The sequence below is a fragment of the Periophthalmus magnuspinnatus genome, chromosome 18 (assembly GCF_009829125.3).
Source record: "Periophthalmus magnuspinnatus isolate fPerMag1 chromosome 18, fPerMag1.2.pri, whole genome shotgun sequence".
NCBI classification, from domain to species: domain Eukaryota; kingdom Metazoa; phylum Chordata; class Actinopteri; order Gobiiformes; family Gobiidae; genus Periophthalmus; species Periophthalmus magnuspinnatus.
This window is the reverse complement of record NC_047143.1, coordinates 27,930,975-27,954,962: the sequence shown is the minus strand read 5'-3', so window position 1 is coordinate 27,954,962 and position 23,988 is coordinate 27,930,975. Positions and strand designations below refer to the sequence as shown.

The following is a 23,988-nucleotide window of genomic DNA, read 5'->3' as shown; positions in this document are numbered from 1 at the left end:
GGATTAGTTTCTCTGAGGCAGGAGTTTAATTTAAAGCTTTACTAAACACAATACATTCAATCTGGAATATTAAGAAGTTCATATACAAAATAAAATAAAACAATAGAACATAAACAATAGAACACACTTAAATGACAGAGTGAAAATTCACAGAAAACTGAGTCTGAAATTTCCAAAATACAAATATAAAAGTTTAGCTTCAGTTTAACAATGTTCAGATTATATCACATTTAACCTGAAAATGGGGAGAAACAATCAGGAGAGTTAAATTTGTGTCTCAGGAGTTTAACAGTGAAAGAAGGATTTACAATCAAACACAGGACCCCGGGCAGAGCACATGATCACATGATCACATGATCAGATGGTCACATGATCACATGGTCACATGATCACATGGTCACATGATCACATGGTCACATTTAAACGAGGTCACAGGAATATCATAGAAAATAAAATAAAACACATTTTAGAAAACTTTTAACTGTTTATATTGTGGCTTATTTCAGTGAATATTTATTGCAAACATTTCAAGGTTTTTAGCTTCTTTTTTTTTTCTTAGCATCAAATCACATAATGAATTACATCACTGTATTTGGCCCCACCCACTTTTGCCTGTTCCCTACGCTGTGTGGACAGTGTGGACACTGTGTGGACACTGTGTGGACACTGTGTGGACACTGTGTGGACACTTTGTGGACACTGTGTGGACACTGTGTGGACACTTTGTGGACACTGTGTGGATCATCACAAATATAAAACAGAATAAAATCATTAAACTGTCTGGAGTCTTATTGACCCTAAACTGCACAGACACGTCACAGTGTGATGTGTTTGACTGTGGCGCCCTCTTGTGGTCATCGTCTATAAAACACTTTGACTGTGTTTCCTCCTTCAGTCTGTGGAGTCTCACCTTTTTATTTCTGCAGAATTTAACCACGTTCCATTTCACACCTTGGACTTTTTTAAAAAAATAACTGTTTGACACGAGCTCATTTCTGTTTAAAGCCCCTCCTCAGGGGCGTGTCCTCAGGGGCGTGTCCTCAGGGGCGTGTCCTCAGGGGCGTGTCCTCAGGGGGCGTGTCCTCAGGGGGCGTGTCCTCAGGCTGTCACTGGGACACAACACCTGGTCCAGCAGCTCCAGGAACCGGCTCCAGGAACCGGCCCGGGCGCATTCATTCAACTGCAGGAGGAGGAGGCGGGTCCAAACAACCTGGAGGAAGTACTTCAAAACAACAGCAGAATGTACTGCATGTACTGCATGTACTGCATGTACTGCATGTACTGCATGTAGAGCACAGTGGGTATAAGTATTTGTGATAAACCTGCACATTTCACGTCTCTCTCTCTGGGGCTGCTGGTTCTAGTTCGTTTGGAAAGACAAACACATTTTTGTTAAAGTAGCTTTTATTCTGAAAAGATGTGGACCGGAAGTTCACTCGTGACCACGCCCATGTCCACGCCCATGTCCACGCGCAGGTCCACGCACAGGTCCACGCGCACCTGCCTGACACAGGTGAGTCACATCAGCCTCGTGCAGCAGCAGCAGAGGATTAAACTCAAGGATCGACTGAGTTTGATCTGAAATTTAAACTTTGGATAAAATGATCAGAGCGACTCAGGTGAGTTTAACAAAACATTTAAGTCAAACAACTGACAGAACTGCAGGGAAATATGTGTCAGGGACAGAGGACGAAATGGACAGAGGACAAAATGGACAGAGGACAAAATGGACAGAGGACAAAATGGACAGAGGACAAAATGGACAGAGGACAAAATGGACAGACACAGAGACAAACAGAGACAGTGGGACAGAGACAAACAGGGACAGAGAAAGAGAGACGGAGACAGTGGGACAGAGACAGTGAGACAGAGACAGTGGGACAGTGTGTTTCTGGAGTTTGTTTTTACCTCTGTACTTTTACTTCAGTAACAAAAGTGAGTACTTCATTACTGACAGATACTTACAGATGTGTGTGTGTATTTAGATATTTGTGTATTTATGTGTGTATTTATATGTATGTGTGTGTGTAGGGGTGTGTGTATTTGTGTGTATTTTCTCTCTTTAAATCTGACCTGATTCTTTTTTCTTCTCAGACGTGAGACTCTGGAGAAAATGCAGACGAGAGTTTCTCAAAGTCACTTTGAAGACCAGCCCCAGGTGTGTGTGTTCACCTGCTCAGGTGTGTGTGTGTTCACCTGCTCAGGTGTGTGTGTGTTCACCTGCTCAGGTGTGTGTGCGTTCACCTGCTCAGGTGTGTGTGTGTTCACCTGCTCAGGTGTGTGTGTGTTCACCTGCTCAGGTGTGTGTGTGTTCACCTGCTCAGGTGTGTGTGTGTGTTCACCTGCTCAGGTGTGTGTGTGTGTGTTCACCTGCTCAGGTGTGTGTGTGTTCACCTGCTCAGGTGTGTGTGTGTGTTCATGGGCTGAGTCAGAGTTTTCTTCTTGACTCTTGGTCAGTGTCTCCAAACCAAAAAACAGTGAATAAAATCAGGACGTGTCACTGGTACAGACGATAAAAACACAAGTACTGAGAGTACTCTGTACAGAGTAACTGTACTGCATCATTTATGTCTAAGTAGAGGTCCTAATGACCTCAGTGTGAGAGTACTCTGAGTACTCTGAGTACTCTGAGTACTCTGAGTACTCTGAGTACTCTGAGTACTCTGAGTACTCTGAGTACTCTGAGTACTCTGAGGCCCTGACACATGTGTGAGACTTTTATACGTCTGAGTGTTTTATGGTTTATTTTCACTTTTTTAAACATGTTTTTGTGACGGACTCGTCACTGTTTCACTGACAGGTCGTCATGTTGTGTTGTTGTGTCATCATGTTGTTGTGGTGTTGTGTCATGTTGTTGTGTTGTTGTGTCATCATGTTGTTGTGGTGTTGTGTCATCATGTTGTTGTGGTGTTGTGTCATCATGTTGTTGTGGTGTTGTGTCATCATGTTGTTGTGTTGTTGTGTCATCATGTTGTTGTGTTGTTGTGTCATCATGTTGTGTTGTCGTCCTCAGAGTCTCTGATCATGGACACTGATCTCTCTGCAGCAGCTCAGGTAAAAATAAACACCACCTATTTTTAGTTTGATAGAGGTGGTGTTGGCCTGGTGTGTGTTAGGGTGTGTGTCAGCGTGTGTGTGTGTGTGTGTGTGTGTGTGTGTGTGTGTTTGTGAATGACTCGTCTTTATCTTTGTGCTGTGTCACTTCTCGTCATGTTTGTTTTGAAAATCCAGTTTGTTGAGTCGTGTCATCGGCTCAGGGACAAAACAAAACAAAAATGTCGTCTTGTGTTCACAGAATGGAGTCCACGGCTCCTCGACCAACCCCTTCACCTCCTCCTCCTTCACCTCCTCCTCCTTCACCTCCTCCTCCTTCACCTCCTCCCCCTTCACCTCCTCCTCCTTCACCTCCTCCTCCTTCACCTCCTCCTCTGCGGTGAGTTCAGTGGCTCCTGGTCTGACACTGAACGACTGAAGCTCGTTTCAGTTTTCGTTCCACAGATTTTTCATAAAAGTGCTTTTTATTTCATGAGGTCAGTGAGCTGCCTGGAAAGTTCCACAGTGGCATTAAATTGAGTTGGTTTTATTGCTCACACGTCCCAGAGAAGCACGGGGTCTTAGATTCTTGTCGTTCACGGGGTCGCCTCTCCACAGATCTGCTTCGTCCGCTTGTCTCTGTGGAGTTGGAGATGTTTCTAATGCTACACTGTGGAACATTCCAGGCATCGTCTTCCTAAAACCAAACAGTTAAACGTATTTTAAAGCTCAGAGTCACATGAGCCGCCTCCCGGAGCGTCACAAAAGATTTAACAAACAGATGAACCCGAGGCCTCGCTCATCCTGATTAGGTTAAAGCCACACTACGGAACATTCCAGACAAAACGATAACATCTCCATAAAGACAATTAAACATGTGTGATGTTTGATAGTGGCTCCTCTGACCTCATCATGGTGAGTCATCAGGATGTTCACGGTGCTTAGTTTATATGAGACCAGAGGTTTGTGGTGACGGTAAAGATAACAACAATTAGCATGACAACCACATACTTCCTTATTATCAACCATGAAACACTTAATTAGATGTTGACTTATTTTAACCTCGAGCCTTGTGGTGCGTCTGAGCTCAGATCCATCGAGAACATTGAGTCCAGGATCTTTAAGACGTTTCATTTCTTCTGGACTCTGATCACTAACCTGTTTTTATTTTATCGCAGGAAAACGCCGTTCGCCCGGTGGAAAATTCTCCTCAAACGTGGACAGACTCTTCAAACGTGGCCTCTGTTTTTGACCCTCCTCCTGAGCTTCAGAGTTCACTGATGTTCCTCAGGAGCTCGGGACAAAACCAGACCGATCCCCTCCCACAAAACGACTTATTTCTAAACTTTTCTGCTAAACCAGCTCCAGATATTTCCCAAAAGTCAAAATTGTCTCCAGAGCTTCTCGACGTGACTCTGGATTCGCCGGATTTATTCAGAACTACGCAGACGTCCGCCTTGCTCAACGGCAACAAGTCAGAAATGGAGGATTTATTCACAGCAGCTCGTTCGAAGGAAGTGAACGAGTCTTTCGACGGCGCTGACAGTTTGTTTCAGCCCAAATCAGCCGCAAAAGCATTTTACACAGAACATTCCAGTAATAACGAAAAGGGAAACCAGTCGCCAGCGTTTGTTCAAACCAACGATCTTTTCACCGCAAATTCAAACGACAAACTGGATCTTTTCTCTCCGTTTTCCAGTTCGAGCAGCGTGGACCCTTTCCCAAGTGACGTCAAGAGGGACATCGACTTTTCCAAATTCGACGATCCATTCGCAGATTCCCCTTTGAAACTCTCGGATCCTTTCCAAGACGCGTCACTGGACGCTTCCGATGTTTTTAGTCCCGTTTCGCCCAAAACAAATGGCATCGTTGATGCGTTTAAAGTCGCTCCGAGCAGACCCAAGCCTCCGAGGCCCGCTCCTCCGAGGCCCGCTCCTCCGAGGCCCGCTCCTCCGGTCCGGTCCCCCAAAGCGACCGCGCCTTCGTCGGACAAACCCAAAGAGATCGTCCTGACCACTCCAAAGGGCTCGCAGCACAGTATCCTCCAGCCCACCCCGCTCATCCAGGCCAACAGCCAGTGCACCTCGCCAAACCAGTCGCCGACGCTCACACACGTACGTCGTTTTTATTATTTACGTGACGACAGTAGAACTCCTGACACACGGAGTACGGCACGATAAAAATTCTTTTGTTTCTGTTGCTAAAAGTGAAACCTTCATTCTTGCTGTGAGTCGTTGTAAAAGTTCAATCTGTCACTCGACAAAACGTTGGAGCGAAGACGTTTGGACGATCGTCCAAACGTCTTCGCTCCTACAAGACGCTTCTTCAGTTCTGGTCACATTCCTGCTGGACACTGCCTTATATCTGTCTGAAGGAGGCGCTAACGACACCAGAACTTCAGCCTAAATGAGCTACGGGCTCGCTCTGTTGTTCTCTTTGTTAGTTTTGTTTGCTTTGGGTCTGAGGATGGAGGTATAAATAGGAGATAAATGACGCCTATGATGAGGATTGTGTTTTTGTGGTTCAGACTATGGAACAGCGCCCTCTGTCTTTTTTTTAATTTATTTTATTTATGAAAAAACAAAAACAGTAGAGTTCAAAACATAACAGGACTTGACCAGAGATAGAAACAGAGAAGAAAATGAATGATAGACGTGGTACAAAGTGAATGAGTTTACTTAAGTTAAAACTACTTTTCACATTCAGTTTCAGGGTTGAGTCTCTATTTTATTTTATTTTTTCCTCTTCTCCCTGGTATTTAACACACAGGAGTTGTATTGTTCTGTTTTTATAGAAATAGATTTGATTAAACTGAAAACAGAAACACAAAACTCTGAAACAGTTTATAAACCTAAAGGTGCACTGAAAGGAAAGTCAGCTAAATGGCATTAAACTTGTCTGTTGCTATGACGACAAGCAGGTGGAGTAGGTCAGGTCTGTGAGAAGGTGACCCCGCCCACAGTGAAAATAGTTTCCTAATATAAACACCTGTAATTGTGTTAATTGTGTTTATCGACCTGGTGACACGGGACATTCCAGACAAACGCATCAGACGAATCACAGGCGTCCAGTCCACAGACGCGGCGCAGAAACAAAGCACACTTCACTTGTATCTTTGTCCCTCGTTTCTCTCCAGGTGCCGACCTTCAGACGACCTCCTAAGCCCCTCCCTCGCATCAGACGCGCTCGGACCTCCGTCACCTCCGTCGGCTCTGACACCACCGCCTCGTCCAAACCCACGTCCTCCGATAAACCCCCCAAACCCCAGAGACCGTCCCCTCCTGCTCCGCCCGCGCAGGACACGCTCAGGGTCAGTATCTGTCCAGGATAACGACCACGATAATGACCACGATAACGACCACGATAATGACCACGATAATGACCACGATAATGACCACGATAATGACCACGATCGATAACATCCTGAACATCCCGCCCACACTAAAGTTCACAAATATGACTTTATATTCTTTGACATTTTACACCACACGTTTGTCTTTTTCACTTTTCAGTTTGACTTTACGTCTTTATTTTGTCGACATCAAGGTCAAACTCAGAGTTTTTATTTTTGTCCCTCTGTGAATTTGAGTCTTGGGCCAAACTAAATATTTATAGAAAAATTTGATCTGCTTGTTTTTCAAAATGAGTGGATTAAATTTGAGACGACAGGAGATAATGAGTCAACGGAAGAGAAGGGGGCGGAGCCAGCACTTTAGCAAAGCATTGTGGGGTTTGTAGTATTAGAGGTGCATGAGCTGTAATGGGACAGATCAAAGACCTGCTGATCTCACGCCCAAATATATTTGTCACTTCACCATCTACAGCCCCGCCCCTTCACAGTCTACAGCCCCGCCCCCTTCACAGTCTACAGCCCCGCCCCCTTCACAGTCTACAGCCCCGCCCCCTTTAGTCGGTTGCAGAAGTTCATGTTTCTCACGGACTTCACCCCCTTCACTTCACTCGACAGAACCTGCTCATATTTTTTTGTTTGTTTTTTTCCGTGTTTCAGGATGTGTCTGAACCGGCTGAAACGGTGCCGTCCTCAGACCTCGGTCCAGACCTCAGTCCCAAACCTCCTCCCAAACTGTCCCCGAAATTCCCCTTCAAAGCTCCTCAGCTTCAGGCTCCGGTCGTACGACGCAAACACAAGAAAGTGAGTTTATATTTGGCTCTTTGGTTGCTATGACACTCGAGGACAGAACTCCAATCAGGAGCCAGGCTGTCGAAGGAGACGTCTCATTTTGTGTTTTTTTTCCCTCATTTAAAGTCGGACCAGGTGGATCCAGAGAATTACGTTGTTTTTGAGAACATCCTTCTCATCGGTCAGGTGAGTTTAAATACGATGACGCTGCTGTTTTTGTTTTTATTTGAATAGTTGAGACGTTTATTTTTCTGTGAATGTGAAACAGGAGCAGTGTGTGGAGGACTGGCCCGAGGACAGTCCTGAGGTCCAGCCCGACTTCAGACCTGTAAATGAAACTTTTAACACACATTTGATGGTTTTTCTCTCTGAGGTAACAGTTTTTTGTTGCAGCGCGGCACGTTCCGACTGCGCCGAGAGTCCCTCATGGTACGAGTCTTTATTAGTCCCACCGCGGAAATACAACACTTTAACTTTAAAATGCTTTTAAATAAATAAATGTGTTTTCTGTTTCAGGCCAGAACCGACTCGGAGAACGACGACCCTGAAGCAGACGGCGGCTCAAAGGCGAGTCACGAGATTTAACTGGACTTTAGTTTTTACAACTTCCTACGTTTTAAATCCAGAGAAACATGAAGTCGTTTGGATTTACTGTTTCAGTTTGTCCCGGCGTGTGACTCATAAGAGAAATCAGGTTTTTTTCTTCATTATTTTACATTTTTTGGTGCGACTTAAACTCTGGAAAATACAGTGAGATGTAAAGAAAAGTGGCTCAGTCGGTAGAGCGTTCGCCCACTGATCTGAAGGTTGGAGGTTTGAATCCCGCTCTCGACTTAAAGGTCAGAGGTCACATTTTACACACAGAATAAAACAGATGTGACAGATTCATGCTGTCGTTGTGTCCTTGGGCAAGACACTTAACCTCACCCCAGTGTGTGTGTGTGTGTGTGTGGGGGGGGGTGTGTGTGTGTGTGTTGCTGTATAAAAATGGGATTATTTTCCATTGACCAAAATAACTTTACTAAATATTTTTGGACAGGGCGGAGATTTGAATTTAAAATAAAAATCTATATATTTATTTAACTTTTCCACTTAATTCCATTTATCTCATGGATCTGATGTTTTCTGTGTCTGGATAAAATGTAGAAAGTAAAAAAACAGAAAGTGTGTGTGTCCAAACTTTGACTGTTAGTGTTTGTTGTTTTGTTTTTTTATTTGTCAAACTTTTAACACAAAATGTTCCACAGAAAAAGGAGAAAAGGTTCAGCTTTTCCATCCCCTCCAGAAGAGACTCAAAGGTGAACACAGAAACACACAAACAAACAAACACACAAACAAACACACACAAACAGACACACACAGAAAAGCAAACACACACACAAACAAACACACAAACAAACACACACAAACAGACACACACAGAAAAGCAAACACACACACAAACAAACACACACACAGACAAACACACAAACAAACACACAAACAAACAAACACACACACAAACACGCAAACAAGCAAACACAAACAAACACAAACAAACACAAACAAACACAAACAAACACACAAACAAACACAGACACACACAGAAAAGCAAACACACACACAAACAAACACACAAACAAACAAACACGCAAACAAACAAACACACAAACACACACACACACAAACACACACACCCCAACAAACACAAACACACACAAACACACACAAACACACACACAAACACACACACACAAACACACACAAACACACACACAAACAAACACACAAACAAACACACAAACAAACACACAAACAAACACACAAACAAACAAACACACAAACAAACACACACACAAACAAACAAACACACAAACAAACACACAAACAAACACGCAAACAAACAAACACACACAGACACACAAACACACACACCCCAACAAACACAAACACACACACACAAACACACACACAGAAACACACAAACACACAAACACACACACACAAACACACACACCCCAACAAACACACACACACAAACACACAAACAAACACACACACACACTGATCCTCGGGCTTAATCTCTGCTCTAAATCGTTAAACTGGTTTTTCTGACGTCTTTGTTTCTTTGTTTCTTTGTTTCAGGGCTGGTCTTCAGACGAGTGTTCGAGCAGAAGCAGAAGTCAAATGAGCTCACGGAAATCATCCAGAGTAAAACACAAAACATTTAAACTGAAACAGACGAATGAAACGGGGATTATTTAAATCAGAATCATTAGACTTTTATTGCCATAGTCTGTGAACACAGTTCACAAACTAGGAACTTGATACGGTGAAAAAGTGCAACATAAACACACTGAATAAATACAAATACAAATACAAATAAGAGCATGCACAAAGTTAAAAAGATCTGCTTAAAAAATCAAATGAAATACTTAAAGGGAGAAAATATGTACAACAGCAGCATCAAAAACTGAAACAGACGAATAAAACAGGGATTATTTAAACTGAAACAGTGACTTTCCACCAGTTTAAATAATCCCTGTTTCATTCGTCTGTTTCAGTTTAAATAATCCCTGTTTCATTCGTCTAACAAACTACAAATGATACAAACAGATTTTTCTTTTTTTCTGTGATAAAAACGCTGCACATTTGTGTTTTTGTGTTTTCAGGAGGATTTCTCAGACACAGGCCGTTATTCTTCTCAAGAGATTAAAAAAGACACAGACGATCCAGACCAATGGGCGGAGCATAAGGTGAAGAACCGCACACAAACCGCACACGAGCCGCACACGAACTACAGATGAACCGCACATGATCCACTGCAGGCCAGACCATGGACTGTGTGGACTTAGCTAACCTGCTAGCATACACTGACATGATCATGGTGCACTTCCTGCTCCATTGTCTCTGGCTCCAATTCATTTTCTATTTTCTCGTCATTCTGGTCTTAAATGTTCGTATTAACCCTCTACATGATCCTGGGGTTTTTATTTCACTATTGTGTCTGTTATTAATGTTCATATCTGGATTTACAGACACATCAGGTCCGTCTTTCCCCGCGGGCGCCGTCTTGCGTTAGCGACGTGTTTGGTTATAAATGTTTAGACGTTCAGCTCCGTCAAACATCTCACCGTGGTCTTTTACATTTAAATGTTTTATTTTTAGAAACCTCATTTTAAAGACAAAGTGAGCAGTTTACTGAGGAGGGCGTCGGCCGCGGCGTCTCTGTCCGACCACAAACGAACCAACGGAAATGTGCCTCATGAAGCCAAGGTAACGCCACAGTCACATGACCAGGACAGTGTGGACACGCCCCCTCGCTCTACGTTTGTTTTTATTACTTTGTACATTTATAAACACAGACACAGATTTATATGAAGGAGGATATTTTGAATTATGTAATAAAAAGTAAAATAACTATAAATATATTTAGATTTATTTCACTTTTTTCTTTACTGCATAAATCTGATGTTTTCTGTGTAAAAATAGTCTAAAGTTTGATTTATTTTTATTACTTTATACGTTATTCATAAATAAGATAATACACAGTTGAAAATGTTTTTATTTCCCGACAGGATCCTGAGTTTAAAACGAGTCTGAGGGACTCGGTCAGACGCCACTCAGAGGTAACGTGTGTATTTAATGAGACGCACAAACACACACACACACACACACACACACACACGGACTCACAGCCACTGGTTAAAGACACATTATGTAACTTTACTGGTGGAGATTTTACAGTTTGAATATTCATGAGTTTGTTTATAAAATGGAGGTGTAACATGATCTTTCCCGATGACGTCACAATTAAATACTTTTGAATGGACCAGAAAGAAAAATATAATAAAGTAAAAAAAAAAAATCAAATATAAAAAAGTAAAAAAAAAATCAATCAAATATATATATAAAAAAATCAAATATAAAAAGTTTAAAAAATCAAATATAAAAAGTAAAAAAAATCTAATATAAAGTAAAAAAAATAAAACTAAACTAAAATATAAAAAAAAATAAGTAAATACTTTAAAAGTAAATAAATACATATAAATTAAAATACATAAAAATCTCCATACCTCCATGAGACGGGCAGGTGGACGACCCTCTACCAGTAAAGTTCCGTACTGCACCTTTAATCCACAGTAAGTCCAGTGTGATCTCGTTTTAACGACAGGGAACGACGTTGGATCAACACTCGGGAGAAAGTGGAGACGAGTTTCAGTCTGTGAGTTTCATCCTGTTTAAACTCCATCTTTAAGTTTATTTATGCCCCGACCACTAGAGGGCAGATGAACCCTGACACAAAATAAAAATAAAACTAAAGATATAACGTCAAGCTTTTTAAATTTGTTCATTTTTGTTTCAGAAAAAGTCCAAACTGAAGAATTTAAAACTTCTGCGAAATAAAGCATTTAGCTTCAGCAAGGTATTTACTGCAATGTTTGACTTTAAAGCCACAGTATGGAACTTTTTAAGACGAGAAATGACCTCGGATAACTCTGAGGCGGCTCGCATCTCCACAAACCTGACTCTTAGGGCCTTCTGAAGCTTGTTTCCATGGAAATGTTGTTCCTTTGGAACATTCTCCGCGCAGACAGACACGTTTCAAGCTCCACTGTGGAATATTATCGCCAAAGTGTGGCTTTAACTTTGTTTCCATGGAATCATTCGGGTGACGTGGCGCCTCCAGAAAGTTCCATACTGCAGCTTTACATAATCACAGTTTTTCTTGAGATGTTTGTGTGAAAGTGTGTGTGTTTCAGAGCAGTGAGGAGGAGCCTAAAGGAGCTCACGGCCCCACGCCACGAAAACACACACAGGTCAGACTTTAACCAAACGTTAAAACCAAACGTTAAAACCAAACGTTAAAACCAAACGTTAAAACCAAACGTTAAAACCAAACGTTAAAACCAAACGTTAAAACCAAACGTTAAAACCAAACGTTAAAACCAAACGTTAAAACCAAACGTTAAAACCAAACGTTAAAACCAAACGTTAAAACCAAACGTTAAAACCAAACGTTAAAACCAAACGTTAAAACCAAACGTTAAAACCAAACGTTAAAACCAAACGTTAACCTCTAATTTAGACCAAAATGACCTCGTGTCTCTTTGTTTTCAGGACGATGGTATTTTTTTTTTTTTTATGAATCAAAAACACGACATGAAAAGTCCAAAAGTCGACTGAGAAACTTTGGTGTGAAATAAAGAGCAAAGACGGAGGTTTAGTGAAGAACAGGATGGAACTACGTAAACTTTAGAACTCGTAGTTGTAGTGGTGGTAGTAGAAAAATATTTAGTAGTTTTATCTTTACTACATAAGGCCATATTTCCTCACACATCTGTTTTATTCTGTGTAAAATGTAGAAATAAAACTAAAAAGTAAAACACTGAATGAGAGGCGTGTTCAGACTTTGTCCTGGTCGTGTCGACGATAAAACGACAAATGGGTCAAATATCAGATTAAATAGTTTGAGTCATGTAGTTTTGTGTATATTTGTGTACTTCGTGTTCAGTTGTGTGTTTGTGCCTCAGGACGACGGACTGGACCTGATGAGCCCGAGTCTCCACTCACTGAAGGTTCAGTTTATATAAAATCTGAACATTTACAGTCAATTATATAAACACTTTTATCTTTAGTCACGTCTGAACTGAATTTAAAGCTGAATTTGATTTTTCAGGCTGATTTTTCTGAAAAGTCCAAAAGTCTGGACGAAGAGGAGGAGGATTCTGAAGCGGAGGAGCTGAAGCTGGTGAAGTTTAAAGTTTATACGACACAAATGTGTGTCTGTGTGTGTATATATGTGTGTGTGTATAGGGGTGTGTGTGTGTGTGTGTGTGTGATGGGGGAGTGGTTCTTTGTGTTTTATTGTTTTCCTCTGGTCAGAACATGCCTCTAGTTGTATTTTTTCTTTGTTCATTCTTGTTTCTTCTCTGAGCACTTTAAAATGCTCTGTTTGCATTTTGCCTGGATTGTTGCGTCACAGGTAAAGGTTTACTAGAAGTGGGACTTTCTAATAAAAAAAAGAATACAAACCCCCCCCCCCAAAAAAAAACAACACAATAATAATAAATAAATAGAAAATGATATAAAAAAATACAAAAATCTATTTAAAATACATTTGAAATAAATTAAATTAAATGATAAAATAAAATACTACTTAAAAACATGAGCTTAGAAGGCTGTAGTGTTGGCGAGTACGTTTGGGGGCCCGGTTGTGTTGGGGGCCCGGTTGTGTTGGGGGGCCCGGTTGTGTTGGGGGCCTGGTTGTGGTGGTGTTGGAGGTGGGAGGAGCCATTGCACAGATTGGCCGTTGTCATTCGCAGAAGTACTTAAATAATTTAGATTTTTCTTCCTGATAGTTCCTCCTTTTGCAGATTTTTACTGACACATTTCAGGCCCGAAGTTGAAAAAGTCCAAATGAAACTTAAAATTCAGTAAAACGTGTCAAAATGTGATTTTTATTTACTCGTGTCTGTTTTTGTTGCTTTAGAAATCGTCCAAACTGAAGCCTCTTCCAACAAAATCCAAGATGAACCAGTCGACTGAACGCCTCGACGCTCAGGACCATTTTAATGTTCGATTAAAGAGTTTTATTTCAGTTAAATCTGGTTTTATATTTGTGAAAATATCTAAACTCATTGTGTTTTTGCAACAGGGAGAATTTGAAGATGTCGACGCTCTTAAACAGGCTCTGAGTCCGACTGAAGCGAACGACAACGAACTCGACGCGTCTGAACCGGTAAAACCACAGAAACATCAGATAAAATAAAGATTAAATAAATAAATAAATGTCAATAATGTCACAATCACATCGAGATCAGCAGGAACTAGAAAACCAAAATAAAGACATGGGACTTCCTTATTGGAAAAAAATAAATAATAATTATACATAATAATAATAATAAAATAATCATTAAAAAAAACTTTTAAAAAATACAATAAATATAAAATTTAATATATAAACTAAAATATAAAGTATAAAATAAAAATATAAAATTGGAAGTTGTGAAAAATGTAAAATACATCACAGTTTAACTTTGAATTGTTTCTGCAGAAAAAGCCGTTCAAGCTCAAAGTGTTTAAGAAGTTCAAATCCAAGGTGAGTCGTTCTGTTCACGAGTTTTAAATATATTTAAATTTAAACGTGATGTAAATTATTCAGAGCAAATCCATGGAGGAGCTGGACGACTTTTCAGGAGCAGCGTCGGGCGACTTCACATCAGAGGCGGCTCAGGTGAGTTTGGTTTAGAATGCACCGATACGATACTGAAACATGAGCCGGATCAGGTATCGGTTCCATAGTATCGATTCAGACGATATCCTGATTTGTTTTTTTTATTTTGGCCTAAAACGTCTCATGTTTGGTTCGTTAAACTCATCCATGTTGCATTGACTCAATTTCAGACGTTTTTACTCAGAAACATCTTAGAAAAACATTTATTCTTACTCTTAGGAGGTCGCCATTCCACAGATCTGACCTGTAACTTTGTCTGGTGGCTTCACCTGCTTGAATCCATGGAGTTGGACATGTTTAATGCCAAACTGTGGAACATCTCCATGGACACAACCAGAGATGAAACAATAATAAAGTCTCAGTGACGTCGATGCGTCTCAGTCTGACAGAACTACATGGACCATGATGCTTTGCTGCGTCAGGGCAGATTACATCATCATCATTAAACCTGAATCTTTATTTAAATAACGACACAACCAAAGTCTCGTAAAGACATTTGGAAAAAACATTCACACTTTTCTTCACCTCCACAAAATGTCAGAATAAACACGACCCAGTGAGACGCGTTTGGACGAGGGACGTGACGGTGTCCACGCGTGACGGTGTCCACGCGTGACGGTGTCCACGCGTGACGGTGTCCACGCGTGACGGTGTCCACGCGTGACGGTGTCCACGCGTGACGGTGTCCACGCGTGACGGTGTCCACGCGTGACCGTGTCCACGCGTGACCGTGTCCACGCGTGACCGTGTCCACGCGTGACCGTGTCCACGCGTGACCGTGTCCACGCGTGACCGTGTCCACGCGTGACCGTGTCCACGCGTGACCGTGTCCACGCGTGACGACAGCACACGGCCCCTTCACTAAAGTTCAGTTGCTCCTTTATCTGCTTCAAATCTGGTTTCATTCGACCAGATCAGCTTCAGCTCATGATTCACTGAGCACGAGGTTTAGACACATGCACACGCACATGCACACACATGCACACACACACATACACACACACACATGCACACACACATGCACACACACACATACACACACACACATGCACACACACATGCACACACACATACACACACACACATGCACACACACCCCCATGCACACAAGTACACACACACACACACACACACTGAGAGAAAACTCACTGTTGACAATTATAAATAAAATGGGTCAGATCCAGAGACGTCGGCTGTAAAAATGTTCTGAAGAAAATGAGAATGTAACAGATCAGTGTGTGAGGTCAGAGGTCAGTGTGTGGGGTCAGAGGTCAGTGTGTAGTCACAGGTCAGAGGTCAGTGTGAGGTCAGAGGTCAGTGTGTGGGGTCAGAGTCGGGCTGAGCGTCTGAGGGTTTAATACAAGGTCTGATCAAAGTCACAGTTTAAAGTACAAAGACAGAATATGACACACACGGGGAGGGCATCTGACACACGGGGAGGGCATCTGACACACACGGGGAGGGCATCTGACACACACAGGGAGGGCATCTGACACACACGGGGAGGGCATCTGACACACACGGGGAGGGCATCTGACACACAGGGACATGTTTGGACTCGCTCTGTGAATTTGACACCTTTCCTCATAAATGTGAGAAACAGATTAAATATTTCTGTGACCTCTGACCTCTGTATGGGTGGCCTCCGTATCACTGACCTTTGACCTCTGACCTCCGCCAGCCGCTCTCGGCGTGTACAGTTTTCACAGTGTGTATTTGTAGGCGGAGTTTATGGCGTCCGAAAAGGACAAACGCTCCATGGACGACATGGAGGACGAGGACGAGGACGGGGTCAGTGACAAAATAAACACAAATCATTTAAACAACAACAACAAACCTGAGTGTTGTGTTTGCAGGACACGGACAGTCTGATGGAGTGGTGGAACACCGTGGAACGTGAGGACAAATACTTTATGTACTTTATTATATACTGTAAATATGGAACACCGTGGAACGTGAGGACAAATACTTTATGTACTTTATTATAAACTGTGTGTAAATATGTGTTTGTTCAGAATGGGACGAGCTGCCGTCAGACGAAGAAGAAACGACACAAGAAGAGGACGAGTCCAAGTATGAAAACACACATATATACATATATACACACACACACACATATATACACACACACACGCGGGTTTGTTTTGTTCCCCTCGTGTTCATCACTTTGGCAGACGTCATCATGTGGTTTGTACATTTTGTATTGGTACAGTTTGGACACGCCCCCTCAGTGGTTTTGTGAGTGTAAGTGAGATACAGAATTATGTCACAAATAAATAACTCGACTAAATATGTTTGAGCAAAGGGAGGATTTATATATATATATATATATATAACATTTTGTAATTGACCTTTTTCTTTTCATAATTCCATATATTTTACTTTAATGTTTCTGTGGATAAAATGTAGTTCTCAAAATAAAGAAAAACACATTAAGTGAAAAGAGTGTGACTGCCCCCTGGAGGATGAAACAGGACTCACTTTAGTCCATTTCACTTCAGCTCAGACAGTTCTGTGACTAAACTAGAGCAGAGGAGGTCAGAGGTCAGGGGAGAGGACATGTGAGGTCAGAGGTCAGAGGTGAGGACATGTGAGGTCAGAGGTGAGGTCATGTGAGGTCAGAGGAGAGGTCATGTGAGGTCAGAGGTCAGAGGTGAGGTCATGTGGAGTGTTGTTAAAATACATTCTCACACTGGCGTCTCATAAATCAAAAATGTAACATCTATGCTAGCAGGTTAGCTACTTTGCCCTGAAGAATCCAAACATATAAACTGTGCTTGTCCTGTGGACGTGGCGTCGCTCACACTCCTCTCCTCAGGTCGTTCTCTGGTCTGGCCGATAAAGTGGACCGTGGGCTGCGTCTGTTTAATAAAGTGTTTGTGGAGCGTGCCGAGGTCCTGTGGCAGTCCGTCATCACCCTCCACGCCATCGCAGACGACATCAGCCAATTCCACAGCAAAGCCCGGATCGCAGGTAAACGGCTCACCTGTTCACCTGGCCACCCCCCCCCCCCACGTTTCTAAAGTTCAAGTCAGATTTAAAAAAATGATTATTACTTTAGCCTCTTAAATCCGCCCTGTTGCGCTCGCGTTAGCATGAACACTTGACTCTGACACGTTGTGGGCAGGTATCACAGGAGGCACCACCACGGCGGTCGGGGGCGTGACTGCGATCACTGGACTGGTCCTGGCTCCATTCACACTCGGTACATCTCTGGTCGTCACAGCGGTAGGAGTGGGCGTGGCCGCAGCCGGAGGCATCACCTCCGCCTCTGCCGTCATATCGGACAACGTGAACAACACCAGCGACAGGAAGAAGGTTCGTCTCCGGCGTCCCGCGCTTGTCCGTTGGTCTCTCCGTTTGCCCCTCCTCTCACCGTCTCACCTCGTTTCTCTCCCGTTTCTTTCAGGTGGAGACGTTGCTTCTTGAAAACGAGGTTCACCTGATGGAGCTGTCAAAGATCCTTCACTTCTCAAACACGGGCCTGTCCAAACTGCGCGGTCACCCGTTCCTGCGCTCGGGCACGCAGCACTACGCCCAGGACTGGGAGGTGCGGCGGGCGGTGCAGATGATCGGGCAGGTGGACGAGCCCGTCATGAAGGCCACGGAGTCCCTGGACGAGGCGATTTCCTCGGTGCAGGGTTTGTTTCAGGGGATAGACAAGTACTTCCTGAAGGACGGAACCCGCGAGCTGAAGAAGGGCTGTAGGAAAGAGGTCGTAGGTCAAATCAAAGACGTGGCCTCTGTGCTGAATGAATGTCTCATAGAACTGAACGGAGTGAGAGAGGAGCTGCAGGGCGCCATCGGAGAGGTGTAGAGAGGGGTGGAGAGGTGTAGAGAGGGGTGGAGAGAGGTAGAGAGAGGGGTGGAGAGGTGTAGAGAGGGGTGGAGAGAGGTAGAGAGAGGGGTGGAGAGAGGTAGAGAGAGGGGTGGAGAGGTGTAGAGAGGTGTAGAGAGGGGTAGAGAGGTAGAGGGGTGTGGAGAGGTGTAGAGAGGTGTAGAGAGGTGTAGAGAGGGGTGGAGAGGTGTAGAGAGGGGTGGAGAGGTGTAGAGAGGGGTAGAGAGGGGTAGAGAGGTAGAGGGGTGTGGAGAGGTGTAGAGAGGTGTAGAGAGGGGTGGAGAGGTGTAGAGAGGGGTAGAGAGGGGTGTGGAGAGGTGTAGAGAGGTGTAGAGAGGGGTGGAGAGGTGGAGAGAGGGGTGGAGAGGTGTGGAGAAGTGTGGAGAGAGGTAGAGGGGTGGAGAGAGGTGGAGATGTACAGGAGACGTTTGGTCGTGGCTCCAATTGTGTTTTTTTTTTGCACTAAAATGTATAAATATATAAAATCATGATGTGGATGTTGTATCATGGACTTCTCTGTGTCTTTTGTGTCTTTTGTAAATTGATCTGATCAGACGCATCAGGACAAACAGGAATCATGGGAAAATTATAAATGAAATGTAAATGTGTTTATTATAAATCCTGATGTGTTAAAATGACGAATCAAACGTGTCTCTGTCGATAAAAGACTAAATCAGTTTTGTTCTGTATGAATATTTAACCTTTAAACATGAGTCTGACACATGCTCCTGTAATATTATTATTATTAATATTATTATTATTAATAATATTATTATTAATATTATTATTATTATTATTATAATGATCATATGAATCTTTGTGAATAAAGTCTGATTATAAACGTCATATTTTTGTTCTGTTTAAACCTCAGAATGTTGAATTTATTTTATTTTTCTTTTTAACTGAGTAGGTGATGTTCTACTTAACAGCATTAAACTTGACTCAACAGAAAAGTTCCACGGTGCATCTTTAAATCAGCAGAGTTATACCTAAAATAAGATTATGATGTACAGATACAGACCGATATACAGGACCGATATGTGCTCCTTTTAGCAGACACGATATCGACTTTAAATCTCCAGCAGAGACAGATATTTAGTTTGGCCAAAACAGCCGAGTAAATATGTATAAAAATATGTATAAAAATATGTATAAAAGTATTTTTTGATACAAAAATCCCACATGGATCAGTCTCTGATTTTAGGAGACACAGGTGCAGTGCACGATTATCACCACCAGGAGGCGCCAAAACCAGTTAAATCATCAGACCTCATCATTTCTGTTCTGCACTGAGCAAAATCCAGTTTAATGTGATTTAATGTGTCATTAATGAAAAGAGAATTCTGTTCAGAATGTTTCTTATTTGAAGATTATTTTTAGTGTTTAAACTTTAGATCAGGACAAACAAACTTTTACACAGAAAAAATGACTCAAATGTTCAACAGGTCAGAATAAAGCACGACACTGTTCACTGTGATCACATCCTTAAAGGGACACACTGACTCTGACTCTGACTCTGACTCTGACTCTGACTCTGACTCTGACTCTGACTCTGACTCTGACTCTCTTGAATCAGAACTGAAACAACTAACACTCCAGACAAATGATGATGAGACTTTGTAAAATGTTGTCTTTTTCTGATGTGTGTTTATGTTGTTGTTGTTTTTATGTTGTTGTGTTTTTATGTTGTTGTTTTTATGTTGTTGTTGTTTTTGTTCTTCCAGATCTTTTCATTTTTCCAGTTGAAGTTCTGTTTCTGAGGTAGATGAAGTACTCGATGCAGTACTCAGTGCAGTACTCGATGCAGTACTCGATGCAGTACTCAGTGCAGTACTCTAGTATTATTCATGATTCAGTCTAATCTCTTCTCATGATCTGGAACATGTTTATGAAACACCCACGTGACCTGTACGTGCCCTGTACGTGGCCACGCCCCCTGTAGACTCAGGTGTTTCACAGGACGTTTTCATGACGCTCCCATGACTCTGCCTTTGTCCATCTCTGAGAAAGTTCCGTAATCTGAGCTTTAGTCTGTGAACGGGGCGTCTCTGTTTTTACAGAAAGATTCAGAAGAAACGAGAAAAAAGAGAAGTGAGGAGCGGGACAGAGACAGAGGGACAGAGACAGAGACAGAGGGACAGAGACAGAGGGACAGAGACAGAGACAGAGGGACAGAGACAGAGGGACAGGGACAGAGGCAGAGCGTGGACCCGGGACAGACTGAGACAGACCGTGTGTTTCTGTCTCGTTGGACACATTTGGACACATTTCTGAGGTGAGTCTCGTTCTTTTCTCTGTCCTCGTCTTTAAACAGCGCGGAGTTTGTCCAGAGGCGGAACCTTATCTGACTCATGTGGACATGTCCCCAGAGACATGTCCCCGCGGAGACACATCAGCTCCAGACCGAGACAAAAGACAAAGGACAATTCAGTTTTTAATTTCCCTTGACGCGGAAAAGACTCCCCCCCTCACCCCCTCCCTCCTCTCTAACCTCCCCCTGATCCCACAGTCACGCCCCTGGGTTTTGTCCCTGGGTTTTGTCCTGCTTTTGTCCCTGGGTTTTGTCCTGCTTTTGTCCCTGGAGTTTCATGTGACGTGACGCAGACCTCCGCGTGGAGTTTGTGAGTTTGTTTTGGAGGATTTAAGGCAGATCGGCTCTTTAACACGGCTCTTTAACACGGCTCTTTAACACGGCTCTCTGAAGGACGTGTGTGCGCATGCGCAGGTTTTATATCAGTGACAAACTTTAAATTTCTTTAAATCTTTGTTTATTTGACACGTGTCCGCAGAATGTTTGTTTTATCGGTGATAATCGGTGATAATCGGTGATAATCGGTCCTCGTGTCCTTGTTTTGTCAGACACAGGTGTTTAATTTAAACTGATACTTTTCACCTGAGGACACTTCTGTCCACGTGGGTAAGAGTCACGTGACAATAACATGAGTCCACGGCGGCCTGTGTGGGACAATTTTAAACATTTAAAAATCACACTTTTTATATTAAAACAGAAACTTTAGTCTGTTTTGTGTCAAACTCAAATAGACAAAGAAATAAATGTAAACATTTAAACACTGTCCACTTCAAATGTTCCACAGTGTGGTATTAAAGTCTCCATGTTTTATTTATGCAAAAAGTAAAGCTCGTCTCCATGGTGACCTATTACCCCTGTAGACCCTGTTGCCCCTGTAGACTCTGTTGCCCCTGTAGACTCTGTTGCCCCTGTAGACTCTGTTGCCCCTGTAGACTCTGTTGCCCCTGTAGACTCTGTTGCCCCTGTAGACCCTGTTGCCCCTGTAGACTCTGTTGCCCCTGTAGACTCTGTTGCCCCTGTAGACTCTGTTGCCCCTGTAGACTCGGGCCTGCTCTGTTTTCAGTTGATATTTGTTTGTTTGTTTTAGTTTGTTTATTATTTTAATGTTTCTGTTTTTAGGATGAACATGTTCAGGAGAGAGCGACCCCCGACACAACCACCTGTCCCCCCACGACCCACCCCACAGGTGAGAACACCCCACAGGTGAGAACACCCCACAGGTGAACACCCCACAGGTGAACACCCCACAGGTGAACACCCCACAGGTGAACACCCCACAGGTGAACATCCCACAGGTGAGAACACCCCACAGGTGAGAACACCCCACAGGTGAGAACACCCCACAGGTGAACACCCCACAGGTGAACACCCCACAGGTGAAAACACCCCACAGGTGAGAACACCCCACAGGTGAGAACACCCCACAGGTGAGAACACCCCACAGGTGAACACCCCACAGGTGAGAACACCCCACAGGTGAGAACACCCCACAGGTGAACACCCCACAGGTGAACACCCCACAGGTGAGAACACCCCACAGGTGAGAACACCCCACAGGTGAACACTCCTCTGTGGGGGCGGGGCTTACATCCATCACCTTCCGTTCTGATGCTAACAGGAGGCTAACGGCGTCAGGTTCATCGATAATCGTGGTTATTTTAGAAGTAAAGGGGCGTGGCCTTCCCCAGCCTTGCTCCTGATTGGCTCTGTGGTCTCTGCTTCAATGAGCTTCATTTGACTGAAGCTGAACGTTATGGGGGACGTCACACTCAGTCTATGGTAAATTCTTACTTCATGTGTGTTTTTATCTGAAGAGTTAATTTATAAAAACAGATCCATCTGAAAAAGTCAGAGTTTTATTTAGATAAAAATCCACAAACAGTGAAGTGCAGCTCCTGAAAAATCCACTTTATTATTAACAAAAAGAAAAAAATGTGTTTTTTCTGTAGGAGCTGGAGAACCCGGTCACACACAGTTTAAACAAACAGGACTCAGAGAACACACACACACAGGTGAGTCCTGATACACATACACACACACACACACACACACACCCACAGGTGAGTCCTGACACACACACACACACACACACACAGGTGAGTCCTGACACACACCCCCACACACAGGTGAGTCCTGACACACACACACACACACACCCCCCCACCCACACACACACACACACCCCCACCCACACAGGTGAGTCCTGACACACACACACACACACACACAGGTGAGTCCTGACACACACCCCCACACACAGGTGAGTCCTGACACACACACACACACACCCACACACACACACACACACACACACACACACAGGTGAGTCCTGACACACACACACACACACACACACACACACACACAGGTGAGTCCTGACACACACACACACACACACACACACACACACAGGTGAGTGGCCTGTGCTTTACACTGAGCAGATGTTGTTGTTTGAATGTGTGTGTGTCAGTGTTGAGTTGTGCGTCTCTCACACAGAGGACTGGAGTCATGTCAGTGATGCACAGAGTGAACCCCTTCAGGTCGTCTCCAGCTCAGGTCTGTGGAGTTAAACTCATTTTTCAGGGCTGTGATTCTGTCCAGATTCAGAATTTAATTTATATTATATATTTTTCAGTTTTAATAAAAAGATTCTGTTTGTTTTTTAAACCAGAAGAACTGAGAAAAATGACACAAGAAACATGGGACAGGGCATCTGACACACAGGGAGGGCATCTGACACACAGGGAGGGCATCTGACACACGGGGAGGGCATCTGACACACGGGGAGGGCATCTGACACACGGGGAGGGCATCTGACACACGGGGAGGGCATCTGACACACAGGGAGGGCATCTGACACACAGGGAGGGCATCTGACTGATGATTTGATTTGATTTTGCTGAATCTTTGTTTCTGTATAAAAACTCTATTGTGTTTCACGTGTTTCATGTTGTTTTGTGTGTTTAATGTTTCATATGTTTCTTCTGTTTCTTCTGTTTCGTGTGTTTCTTGTGTTTCTTCTGTTTCGTGTGTTTCTTCTGTTTTGTGTGTTTCTTCTGTTTCGTGTGTTTCTTCTGTTTCGTGTGTTTCTTCTGTTTCGTGTGTTTCTTCTGTTTCGTGTGTTTCTTCTGTTTTGTGTTTCTTCTGTTTCGTGTGTTTCTTCTGTTTCTTCTGTTTCGTGTGTTTCTTCTGTTTCGTGTGTTTCTTCTGTTTCGTGTGTTTCTTCTGTTTCGTGTGTTTCTTCTGTTTCGTGTGTTTCTTCTGTTTCGTGTGTTTCTTCTGTTTCTTCTGTTTTGTGTGTTTCTTCTGTTTCGTGTGTTTCTTCTGTTTCGTGTGTTTCTTCTGTTTCGTGTGTTTCTTCTGTTTCGTGTGTTTCTTCTGTTTCGTGTGTTTCTTCTGTTTCGTGTGTTTCTTCTGTTTCGTGTGTTTCTTCTGTTTCGTGTGTTTCT

General features: G+C 43.1%; 2 protein-coding genes across 9 annotated transcripts in view; both read left to right on the top strand.

The window, feature by feature from the left end:
- The first annotated feature begins 1,521 nt into the window (after positions 1-1,521).
- On the top strand, positions 1,522-18,483 carry LOC117386142 (uncharacterized). The gene is made up of 30 exons (XM_055228915.1): positions 1,522-1,619; positions 2,095-2,158; positions 3,014-3,054; positions 4,212-5,147; positions 6,170-6,343; positions 7,043-7,186; positions 7,301-7,360; positions 7,443-7,502; positions 7,568-7,603; positions 7,691-7,741; positions 8,422-8,472; positions 9,299-9,364; positions 9,826-9,909; positions 10,322-10,429; positions 10,732-10,782; positions 11,328-11,378; positions 11,520-11,579; positions 11,917-11,973; positions 12,688-12,732; positions 12,834-12,905; positions 13,647-13,730; positions 13,812-13,895; positions 14,211-14,255; positions 14,319-14,390; positions 16,113-16,181; positions 16,247-16,286; positions 16,406-16,463; positions 17,209-17,363; positions 17,518-17,708; positions 17,800-18,483. The coding sequence occupies exons 3-30, from the start codon at positions 3,025-3,027 to the stop codon at positions 18,205-18,207; spliced, it is 3,342 nt and encodes a 1,113-aa protein (XP_055084890.1). The 5' UTR covers positions 1,522-1,619; positions 2,095-2,158; positions 3,014-3,024; the 3' UTR covers positions 18,208-18,483.
- Positions 18,484-20,168: 1,685 nt separating this feature from the next.
- apold1b (apolipoprotein L domain containing 1b) overlaps positions 20,169-23,988 on the top strand; it is a 38,859-nt gene continuing 35,039 nt past the window's right edge. For 5 of the 8 annotated variants that reach the window (XM_055229147.1, XM_055229139.1, XM_055229143.1 and 2 more), the window contains exons 1-4: positions 20,757-20,849; positions 21,659-21,725; positions 22,489-22,551; positions 23,036-23,095. In XM_055229147.1, coding sequence (XP_055085122.1) covers positions 21,660-21,725; positions 22,489-22,551; positions 23,036-23,095 — 189 coding nt within the window. In that variant the 5' untranslated portion in view covers positions 20,757-20,849; position 21,659. Of the gene's footprint in view, positions 20,504-20,756; positions 20,850-21,658; positions 21,726-22,488; positions 22,552-23,035; positions 23,096-23,988 lie in introns of those variants that run through there. The other 3 variants (XM_055229146.1, XM_055229145.1, XM_055229142.1) reach the window with 2 other exon arrangements.

Excerpts from the sequence above, each read along its gene's own strand:
- LOC117386142 (XM_055228915.1), top strand. The coding sequence starts at position 3,025 with ATGGACACTGATCTCTCTGCAGCAGCTCAG. Across the intron at positions 7,742-8,421 it reads AAGCAGACGGCGGCTCAAAG|AAAAAGGAGAAAAGGTTCAG; the intron begins GCGAGTCACGAG and ends AATGTTCCACAG. Across the intron at positions 16,287-16,405 it reads GTGGTGGAACACCGTGGAAC|AATGGGACGAGCTGCCGTCA; the intron begins GTGAGGACAAAT and ends GTGTTTGTTCAG.